Raw genomic sequence first — 12042 nt, 5'->3', positions numbered from 1 at the left:
AATTAGATATTATATTTTGAGTATGTTGAATCTATTTCTAGGTCAAACGGCACTGAACATAGCCATTGAGAGACGTCAGAGTGACCTTGTCAAGTGCTTGATAAGAAAAGGGGCTGATCTAAATGTATGGGCACAAGGACGTTTCTTTAACCCAAAGCATAAACATGAAGGATTTTATTTTGGTAAGTAATAACAATTAGAGATTTTTAGGATTTCATTCACTATAGTCCTATCCAGGCTTCACTATAACATGGCTGAAACCTGAACTTCTCATCTTCTTTTGTGTGTGACATGATGGGCATGCAAGTTTCTTTGCTGATCCTGTTCACCTAAAGATTGAAAATCATTAAAAGCAATGACGCAATTCTGTAAGTTGCATCACATTTCTTTCCCAACATAGAAAATATCTGTCATTTGATAGGCTGAGCCACTGAAATTGTACAGGCTAACATACTTAGACTCTGAAATGACTACTTCTCAGTGCATCTAAATGGCCAAAGTGGTTCATTCCAACCTTCTAGAGAATGGGCATTTTTTTCTTGTTCGGAATGTTTATTGAAAATTTGGTGTAGCTGAAATACAACAAATGTCTGCTTCATTAAGGCTAGTTGTCATAAAATTTGCCATGGGTATTATCAGGGGTTTTTTCAGCAGTCAGCATCACTAGGGGGAACTCAGTTCCACCACCTCTGGCTCAGATCTTCTGCTCCCTGCTCACCACTATCACTTGGTAACACTGAAGTCCAGCTTCTGCGTTTACAAGTGATAGCTTATCTTCCACAGGTCAGATCTCCTGCGCAGATCCTACTGAGTGCCAGACAGGGACAAGGGAGATACAAAACAGGTGCCCAGGGTTCAGTGCAGTCATGGGCAGGAGAGGGTGCGTGGTAGGCTGCACCCTCTGTGGTCTCCATTTTTTCCCTGGCGACCAGTTGTTGATGCTCCTACTGCATGATCTCCCTTAGAAGTGACTGTAGTATAGTATAGTATGCTGGGAGGTACTACAGCCAGATAGGTGTTTCAGCTTAATACTGCAACAAAGGTAAGACATATGACAGATGGTGCAGCTTTTAAGGAGGGGAGAGAAGATGAAGGCAGTAGAGGGTGGGGGTTGTATGCAGAGGGAAGAGCTACTATTTTATGCCATTTGGTAGGTATGTGTGTGTGTGGCAGGCATGATTGAGTTCCTGCACCTATTCTCTGAGAAAAAAAAAGCCCTGGGTATTATAATTACAAATAGATATACTAAACTAAAGTTGTGCATAACCGATAATATCACAGAAAGTACAATAAGGGATATTATCAAATGGGCATGTTTTTTTTATGTTAATGAGCTAAAGAAGGTTTTTACCTAAAAAAACATTTAAAATAAACCAGCGCAATGTTAGAAAAAGCCTTTTTTCCTATTAGGCTGGATTCAGACAGGCAGCAAAATGAGGAGCTTATGATGTCCTTTCTCAGGTACCTTATAAATGATGGAGCCAAAATAATTGGCTGAACCGTTCAAGTCCTGTGTGCAGTCAGGTGGCAGTATGCTATATAATACACTAAGTAGGCTCCGTCCATGCATATCTTTAAAAAGACTATAATTCCTCTTTAAAAGATGTATTGATCTAAATGGCTCTGCAATTGGAAACATTTTATTAAGATTAAAGTTCCTTTATAAAAAAAAATCATTATATGACCAGAATAGTAGAGTAACCTTCAAAGTGTATATAAAAAAAGAAAACTGAGAAATTTTTCTGATAAGCTTACAAATGTTATTTGTTGCTTAGGTCAAACGCCATTAGCGCTTGCTGCATGCACCAACCAACCAGATGTGGTACAGCTGTTGATGGAGAACAGCCAGACCAATGTTACCATCCAGGACTCTCTGGGGAACACTGTGCTTCATGCACTAGTGACAGTGGCAGAGAATTCAGAAGCACAGAATGCCTTCATCATACGAATGTATGATACAATCCTACGGACATGCAAAAACAAGTCTTTGGAAAGTATTGAAAATAACGAAGGACTAACTCCAATGCAACTAGCAGCTAAGACTGGGAAAACGGAGGTAAGATTTTAAACAACTATACTGTTGTATATAACTGACTATTCTACTGGGCTAGATGTTTTTATACCAAAGTTCCAATATTCCCACTATACTGCGCAAAAGAAAAAAGATATTTGACTGCATTCTTTTTTGCCTTTGTGGTCAAGATATATGGACAAATGTGACAGATTTGTCCCTTGACAAATTGGTTAACCTCCGTAGGGCAGCCAATTCAAGATCAATCCTTACATGCTGGATTATTAAAGTGTGAAAATGTTTTACTTTAACATTTTTTAACATATAATTTTACTGTTTTGTAGATACTACATTATATACTGAGTCGAGAGATAAAAGAAAAGGAAAACAGGGTTCTGTCCAGAAAGTTCACAGACTGGGCCTATGGACCGGTTTCATCTTGTCTGTATGACCTAAAAGATGTGGACACCTCCACTCATAATTCCTTATTGGAAATTGTGGTTTATAACACGAACATCAATGTAAGTATCACATAACTTGTCATTAGGTATTTTTACATACAGGAATGCCACTAGATTTAAACACAGGAATGAAAACAACTGGAACATTATTATTCAGATTCCAAATTCACGCATGCCATATTTTAAGTATTATAATTTGTGCAAGATGTGCTAGAAAGTTGATAGTTTTGTATGACACAAAGTATTCGGCGTCCAACAGATCTTTGTGTTGCTGCAATGTGTGGTAGATTGCACGTTTACACGTTACTGCAACGCATGTAAACCCTAGTACTTTTTGTTTCCAAATTAAAATGAATGGGAATTTGCTCACTTCAGCAATTGATTATGATACGCTTTTTCTTTAGCAAACCAAATGTCATTAATTTCTGTTTTAAATCTACTTTAATATTGTTATTACATTATCAGAATTCACCATACAAGGGAAGCTGCTTTCTGTGCACACCTGTAAAACATGGGCCACTGAAAACAATCCATTTAAAGCAATGGCCAATATTGCCCGAAAAGATTAACATTTTTGCTGGGCACCACTGTTATGAATATCCTACCATCTTCTTTTGTCTCTTGTGATATTTCCATATGATAATATGTATGTACCCTGTGAAGCCCATTATGGAAAATCAGTTGGGGATGCCAGCACAATCATCTGGTCTTTGTAATGATAGGTGGATTGATTTAGGAATTTTGGTGGGGATGGGGATTCCTCAACTATGGAGTCCTAAGAAGTAGAATAAACAAGCAAGTGATTCAGCTTAGCAGAAATCAAACCACACTGAAATATTAGATTTGGCTGGGCACAGTGTTTATTTCCCAACACATTACACTATTAATAAAATGTGTCATGCAGCCTGTCCACATTCCATACAGATCTAGCTTTAGGTTATAGATAGCAGCACAACTTATCTAATAAAAGATTTGTTTTATGCTTTGTATTTTGTTGCATAAAAATTTGTGTGATATGTTTTTAATAACAGAATTGTACTTTTTTTTATAGAACCGTCATGAATTGTTAGCTTTGGAGCCCCTCCATACGCTGCTTCAACTAAAATGGAAGAAATTTGCAAGATACATGTTCTTCATGTCCTTTCTTCTGTCTTTAACATATAATGTTGTCCTGACATTAATCTCCTATTACCGCCCACGTGGAGAACAGGTAAACCATCTCATATTTACTAGATAACCTTGCTAAGTTCATTAGTTTTGTTATTATAATTGTTATTATTATTATTATTAAAAAAATTAACTGATGTCGTTCAAGTTGTTCTCACAGCAGCTCGGGTCCCCTTTGTATCCCCTATTCGCAGGGACTCTAAAGCCTTTCATTCAAATATGTTTATATTCCTAAAAAAAATCTGTAAATAAACTATATAACAAGCCCTCACTGACCCCTATAGCAGCAAATACTTGAAGCAATTCTTCCTCAAAGTCCACAAGAAATGCAGAGAAGTTGTTCAAGCCTAGCATTTGCATTCTACTCTCCTCTCTTTTTTATGAATCTGTTGTGTTTACATTAGAAAGCTGGTGTGCTCTCCAAGCACGCCTGATAGACAGGAGCTAAAGGAGGAAAAACTAAAGTGAAAGCACTTCTCTGTAAATTTGATGATGAATTACTCCACAATGCCTGCAGCTACAGATGTCAATGAAGTCCTTTCACTCTGACTTTGTCTGCTTCTGTTCAGCCAGATATCCATGAACTGATCCCCTGCTGAATCAGAGCAGAATGTGATAGATCTCACTTTTTTGTCCGCATTTTAACAGTGGCCCCATATTGGCTCTATGGTCTATGTCCAGTGTGTCACATTTAGGTCTGGAAAAAATGAAAATTGATGAAGTTTTTCCTTTTCTGGACATGGGCAGATTTAGAGGTATGTGGATGTAAACGGATTTATGTCTGTGTACATCTGCCTGCCTATAGTCTTAAATGAAGCTTCCAATCAAGTCTGCTTTAAAAACTGAAAGGTGTACCTGATCGAAAAGCTCTTAGGAAAGGATGCTAAAGCTTATTTACGGCTTTTTAAAAATATGTAAATAATTGAATGCCTATAGTCTGGTCACATTTCTACTTTAAGCTTCAAATTTGTTGTAGCATTTATTTAAACAAAATAATGACTGCAAGTTTATAGTTCTGTTAATGCATTTATTTGTTTTGTGCCCAGCTAGATCCTTCGAACTCTGAAACAATATTCTGGCTGACAGACAGTAGTCCTGAAACTGGTGTCTGAGAAACCACCGTATAAGGGAATTGTTAAACATTAGGTTCCAGTCCCAGTAAAATCTACAAATATGTAGACTGTATACCTTATTTGTAAGTGGTCATTACAGTTGCCAGAACATAATTGTGTAGAGTCCAAAAGACTAGAGAACTCTCTCTTCAAAATGTCATTGGTAACCCTTAACTACACATAAGCCTCCACAGTCAGGTCTTTCATTCTGCTCCTAACCTATAGAAAAAAATGACCCAAACCCTAAACATACCCTTGAAGTTGACATTGTTGACCTTTCCTTGTGATAAATGCTAGCTGCCTGGCTGTCAGGCACATCCATTGGTTTTACGTACCAACCCAGAACAATTATGCAGATTAATAACACTAACTTCACTTTCATAGCCTGATCATACTGCTTCTTCCAGGTCCAAAGTATTGAAACCAGGTAAAGCCAGACAGCTAGCATTTTTCAAAGAAGGTCAGAAATGGCAGCCTACATGTTTCCTCCAGTATGGCTTTTCAGTACACACTATTTTAAGATGCTGGAGATCTTTGACTTGAGCTCACCTAATATCTCTCTCCTCTTATCACAGGCTTTGTACCCGCTAAGTCTCTCATATGATCGAGGATGGCTGCAACTCGTTGGACAAATGTTTATTATTGTTTGTGCTACCTACCTCATGATCAAGGAGGTGAGTAATCGCAATGTTTTCCAATTACAGGGTGTAATTATGGAAACGATTCATTCTTTTCATTGTGTATCATTAATCACTCATTCATTCTTTGCATAGTTCTTTGTTTGATGTGATGTGACCCCACCCTTATATAGTTTTAGACTGAGCAAAAATATGGGTGTGCTAACCAGCGTACAACCTGCTTACATCTTCCAGCTTCCATCATATGATATAGAGCTTTATATGCACTAGATTTTCCCAATTCTAATGTGCATAGAAAGTGTTAATATATTGTATGTGCCTATATTCAATAAGTACATGTAGATTACTGGCTTATTAAATAAGGCACTGCATACAGCAAACACACCAGATTTACTTTCCTGTCATCTGAGCACAGTATCCTGAAATCTAATTGGTTGCAACCTTATTCTATACTTTTTAATGTCTTATTAAAATGAACATGTCACTATACAAAAAAGAGGACCGTTCATGCTCACCTTTCCTGCTGGATGTGCTGATGAACTTTGTTCTGATGCAGAGAAATCTTTTACTAAAGTCCACACTTAAACTGACACTTCTGATTTCCTGGGTACCCTACAACTCTGGTTCCTACCCTCTAATCTCAGTCCATTATCATATATAATAGTAGCACGGAGGTCAGCAGCTGGCCAATGAGAGCTGCAGGGGAACCTTGAGATTGTCACTTTTGAAACTGTTGGTTTCATTGTGGACCTCATCAGTAGATTTCTGTGGCACACGCAGCAGAAAAGGTGATTGTGTACTTTCCTTCATTTACAGGTATAGCTTGCTTAAAAAATATATTGTGTAGACATGCATATACCCAATGGACTATTTTTCAGCCTTGACAACTGGAGCAGCCAATACATTGCAGCTTATCTTTGCACATGTAAGGAAACCTTAACGTGAAACATTAGTCTATTTTTTTAAGTGGGGGGATAAAAACCAAAGTCAAAATGCCAGTTCATTTACTATCAATTATTTTGTATGATGACCATTGTTACCAGGACAGAAATTGATGGGAAAAGAGGTGAGGAGAAAGCTTGCAATCAAGGCACCCATTTTTCCTTCCTATTCCCATTAGTCTCAGTATGATGAATGGAAATCTCTCCGACAAGGCACAGACAAAAAAACAAAACAAAATTAATGGGTTTTAACCATTCCCTGCTCTATCCAAAGCTGCAAAAAAATATGGAGATTTCCCATCACCTATTCCAGTCACAATTTGTCAACATTTAGATTTCTCCTCGTATTCTTCCCAGGCAACAGTGGACAGCAATAAATAGGAGACAGAGGTTCTAACCCTTTCCTAATCTGTCCAAAACTGAAAATAAACTTTGGCTGTAGTGTCTCTAAAAGTCTCTAGATCTCACCATTTATATTGAGTAGGTAGGATAATGTCTACATTGCAAAATGTTTGACAGAAACTTGCTATTTTTGTGACCAGTTTTTTGTCTCCTCTGTAGGGTGTGGTTATCTTCTTAGTGAAGCCTTCAGACCTACGATATGTCCTGTCAGATGCTTGGTTCCATGTATTATTGTAAGTACCAAGTACAACGCAATAAGCATACAAATATCAACAATTATCAATGAGGAAAAATCCTTTCTGAATATGACACCACACTTTGGTTATATAAACAAGAAAAAAAAAACAGTTCATTCTAATAGTCATTAGCAAATCTGTATTTTTTAGGTTGCAATAGACATAAGGCTGGCACAGTTCAAACATCCCCTGTGTAGAGGAGCCGATGCTGTAGGGGAGAGGAGGGAGCGCCGACAATGGCTGGGCTATAGGAGTCTATGGGTGATGTCATGGCTTTTGGCATTCAGAGTTGTTGAGCGCTCCCTTACGTGACTGGAACAGTTGGCCAGGGTAGGTAGGAAGAAGGGGAGTGGGAACATTTTTAAGTATAGTCAGGGTTTTCTTCCACTTCAAGTGATATTTAGGAGATCTTGCTCACAGGTAAATTATTAGGTTGAATTGATTGATTCCATAAATATAATTTGAGTTTGAAAAATATTTAGCCAACTGGTACTCACACACAACACCTTGCTGAAAGAACTAAACTACTAACAAGGTATGTTCAAAAGTGCCAATATAAAGTTAAGCGAGGGTGCCAGAGGGGGGACAAGAAATGTCACAACCAGTCAAAGATGGACTTGGCAGTGTAATAACATGTCACCCTCGGGAAGCTGGAGGCTGACCATCACATGTTATTTCACTGCCAAGTCCATCTTTGACTGGTTGTGACATTTCTTGTCCCCACTCTGGCTCCCTTGCTTAACTTTATATTGGCAGTTTTTCTTCTTGGTCTTTGTGTGCCCTCTGTGGCCACAAGGTTTGCCCTGTGTCTTCTGAGGCACCTCTGTGGCTCTGGGTCGCATGGTTGGGATACCTCACTGGTGACTTTTTTTAATTAATCCTCAGAGGAAGCCCTTACAGGCGAAACAGGTCGGGATAAAGACTCTGTGCTATCTTCTACTTGAAAATGATATCTTTGACATGATTAAATGTCACTATGCCAATTATTTTTATGCTGCACAATTTTTAATAATGTTAAAATAAAATATGCTACATTTTAAATGTGTTCTTTGGTACCATTTGTCTAAGGCACCGCCAAAAATCCCATCAACAAGCCCCTTTTTGTATGTATGCCTTATTAAGGGATGTTGGTGCCACCAGTTAGTATGTCACTAGCCCACACTACCACTTTTTCTATATGTTCAAAGGTGTTTTCAAAAGTTTGAAATTGAGCTTTTAAAGAGTTATTGTTGTTTTTATACCTATTACAATGGAAACAAATACAATTAAATAAACACCTCTTAAAAAAGAGTTACTGGTATTATAGCCACATAAAAACACTATCAGTGAATAATATCCCATTTGGGCTTTATACAATATGCTTGCTACTGGTTGTGCCTTAGCCACACTTTCTGCATATTGTGTGTTACTTGAACATAGTTACACAGTCTAGTGATGCATCAGTCATAATGAAACAAATAACTGATTACACTACTAGGTATGCTTTATACTGAATAGTTTTCATTTTATTTTCCAGTTTCATACAGGCAGTGCTGGTTGTCTTGTCTGTTTTCTGTTACCTTTTTGGAGTCAAGGAATACCTAGCCTTCCTTGTGTTAGCCATGGCGCTAGGATGGGCAAATATGTTGTATTACACAAGAGGATTTCAGTCCTTGGGAATTTACAGTGTAATGATCCAGAAGGTAAGCGTCTCTTTCTTTTAACAGGTTTTATATATCTTTTCTTGTTTTGGAAAAGAAATCCCTTAGGCTGGACATACACACTTCGATTAGAAAAAAAACAGCATGGATGCTGCATTAATAGATGCAACTCCCAGCTGGGCTATTGTATACTGACAGCCGCTGCCGGCAGCTGTAAGAATGGTAGAACAGCGACTGCATCTGGTTGAATGCAGCTACTGTTTGGCCAACAATTTTCCATCTGGCAGGAGGGGGCCAACAAGGCCACCCACCCGCTCATCAGGAATGGAACAAAATTCGAACAGTGTATGACCAGCTTTAGTGGAGGGTAGGATATTTCAGCGACAGTTTCTCCTTTTTTCTGAGGTGATGACTGTAAACCTATGTACTGCACATTGCTGAGATGATGATGCTAGCTCCTAATGAAACAGTTTTCCAAAAGAAATTAGCATTATCAAATATTATATGACAGGTACTCTTTTATATAAAGGTCACTCATCAGTTTGTAACGTCAGAAGCTGCTATTTTTACATTTATGTAAACTTGGAGAATTTACATTTATCTTTCTTCCAGGTCATCCTGAACGACGTTCTGAAGTTCTTATTTGTGTACATCTTATTCTTGTTTGGGTTTGGAGTAGGTAAGTGCATCTTAGAGATATTAATGTTAATACTAACAAAACCACAATGTACTTAAAAGAAGTTTTGAGTAATTTTTTATTTTTTTTTATTTCATAAAAGAGATAATACAAAGATCTTTATCAAGCTAAGAGCAACTGCTGAACCAAAGCTGGCTCTTTATTAAGCTAGGAGAAATTTCTTACAAATATCCAAACAGTTGCCAGAGTCTTTAATAAATCAAAGCCTTGCTTTATTTATTCAAACTATAAAAAGAAACAAAAAAACAAATTCTACAGATTACTTTCCAAAGCAATGATCACCTCCATTATGTAAGACGCTCATTAAAGTGCACTTTGTGGTCTTGCAGACTTGGGTCTATTACATATGTTATTACAAATTTTTCATAAAAGTACCATCCGGCTTAAATAATATGAATGCTGGAAAAAACAAGAAGGCTGGATCACAATTCCAGTACGTTCTAAAAGCGTTCATTAGTGTTGAGGTCAGGACTCCACACCAATTCCGTCTAACCGGGGATTTATAAAGCTGGTTTTGTGTACGGGGACACATCCTGATGGAACAGAAAAGGGCCCTACTCAGACACCAAATGTTTGAAGGTGCACAAATTGTCTAAAATGTATTTGTACGCTGTAGAATTAACAATACCTTTCATTGGAAACACAAGAACCCAATCATTTAGAGAGTTGTCAAAAAACTTTTTGCCATTCTATTGTCTCTACATCATTTTGGAAACTGAAGTTTATTACAAAATCTATTTTGAAATAAAATCTTTTAGGGTACTTACACACTGAGGCGCTTTTCAGGTATTTTAGAGCTAAAAATAGCATCTATAAAGCGCCTCTCATGCCTCCCCAGTTTGAAAGCCCGAGTGCTTTCACACCGGGCGGTGCACTTGCAGGACAGCAAAAATGCCCTGCCCATTGAAATGAATGGGCAGCACTGTGGAAGCCCTTTGGCAGTGCCGCAACATGGGTGAAAAGCTCCCCGCTATCGGCCAAAAAACACTAAACGCTAACGCTAAAACTAACACCGGTACCACCCCAGAGTTTAGCTATATACCAGTTACAGTAATGTTCTAAATTAGAGCACCTGTGTCTGTTTATCCAGTGGGTGAAGGTAGATCCAAATGTATAATATGTAGTTTAAGAATCACCATTGGTATCATTTGAATTACACTTACCCAGTATAGCAAAGTAAAGATTTATCTTTACCTTTTAAATAATGAATTAAAACAATTATTTGTATTTTTTTTTTAAAATAGCTCTTGCCTCGTTGATTGAAAACTGCACAGATGGTGATGAATGCAGCGCATACAAGAGTTTCAGCACAGCCATAGTGGAACTGTTTAAGCTCACTATTGGACTAGGAGACCTGGAGATACAACATGACTCTAAATACCCAGTCCTGTTTCTGCTGCTTCTTATTGCCTATGTCATTCTAACATTTGTCCTTTTGCTAAATATGCTGATTGCATTGATGGGAGAAACTGTTGAAAAGATTTCAAAAGAAAGTGAGCACATATGGAGATTGCAGGTGTGTATATGTAGATGCTTTATATTGTGTTGCTTAGTAAAATCCACACATTCTAACAATACTGCACAAACAACATATTCCACTAAAATAACTTAAAGTGGAGTTCCGCCTCAAAAAATAAAAAATAAAAGCCAGTAGCTACACATACTGCAGCTGCTGGCTTTTAACAATAGGACACTTACCTGTCCCGGAGTCCAGCGATGTCGGCACTGCAGCTGATGTTTCTATCAGCTGTCGGTGCTGCCGCTGGCATTGAAGCTAAGGGTACCCTGCAGTGTTACATTATGGCTTCACGCCGGGAACCCTACTGTGCATGCATGAGGCCCTGCTCCTCTCTCCTACTGGCCCGGCGACAGGGAGAGGAGGAGGAAGCCCAGCGGTGATGTCATGGACCATGGCCTCGACTCCCGGATGTGGGAACAGGATACCTGTCAAAGACAGGTATCCTGTCCCCCCTCCCCTCCCGAAAGGTGCCAATTGTGGCACGGGAGGGGGAGAGGAGACAAATGAGTGGAAGTTCCACTTTTGGGTGGAACTCTGCTTTATTATAACAACCAAGCTAAACAATTAACAGGTATTACAAAGAAGTATGAATATCTGTATTTGTATAGCTGTATTTATATATGATACGTTTTAAACCATTAACGCTTGAAGCAGTAACAATAAGCAAATATAGAGGATAGAAAATTACTACGTTACTCCTTTTTGACATTAAAACCTTTTTAACTATTTTGTTAGGTTTAATCCCTTGATAATCAGCCAACACCATACCTCCCAACTATTCCTCATTTGAAATCAAAGCCCTCTGTCCCTCTTCCCTTCTGAATTGACCCCCATTTTGGATAGATGTGTAGACCTCTATAATGAATGCAATACTGAAATACCAAAAGTGTTAATTACACTGGATATTTCACACAAACCTTTTTATTGTTATTGTCACCAGCCTGCCTCTCCATCTCATCCATTCAAAGACCAAGCTGGACCAATGTAATTATGTATAAAATATCAATACCTGGAATTCTTTAGGCAGTATTACAAAAATATTTTAGTATGAAAAATATTGGTTTGCCTTTGCTCCTTAAGCTTGGCAAACACTAGAAGTTTTTTTTTTCCTTCAACCCAGCAGGCTGAATGGAAAAGAAAATTCAGAGATTGCTATACTAACATGAGCAATGTTAGTGCAGTGATCTCCCCCGCAGAACTTTTGTATTCTGACAAATG

The 12042-nt window shown here is 38.1% G+C and overlaps 1 protein-coding gene across 1 annotated transcript in view; it reads left to right on the top strand.

The window, feature by feature from the left end:
* LOC143981971 (transient receptor potential cation channel subfamily V member 3-like) overlaps nt 1-12042 on the top strand; it is a 36346-nt gene that overhangs the window by 14913 nt on the left and 9391 nt on the right. Inside the window, exons 6-14 of the mRNA XM_077480264.1 lie at nt 42-182; nt 1776-2056; nt 2356-2532; nt 3524-3682; nt 5327-5425; nt 6892-6965; nt 8485-8650; nt 9221-9287; nt 10550-10821. Of these exons, the coding sequence (XP_077336390.1) occupies nt 42-182; nt 1776-2056; nt 2356-2532; nt 3524-3682; nt 5327-5425; nt 6892-6965; nt 8485-8650; nt 9221-9287; nt 10550-10821 (1436 nt within the window). The remainder of the gene's footprint in view (nt 1-41; nt 183-1775; nt 2057-2355; nt 2533-3523; nt 3683-5326; nt 5426-6891; nt 6966-8484; nt 8651-9220; nt 9288-10549; nt 10822-12042) is intronic.

Source organism: Lithobates pipiens, unplaced genomic scaffold (assembly GCF_037356315.1).
Source record: "Lithobates pipiens isolate NorthernLeopardFrog02 unplaced genomic scaffold, aLitPip1_a1.2 Scaffold_16, whole genome shotgun sequence".
Taxonomy (NCBI): domain Eukaryota; kingdom Metazoa; phylum Chordata; class Amphibia; order Anura; family Ranidae; genus Lithobates; species Lithobates pipiens.
Note: the sequence above shows the minus strand (reverse complement) of the source record. Positions and strands in the feature narration are given on the sequence as shown.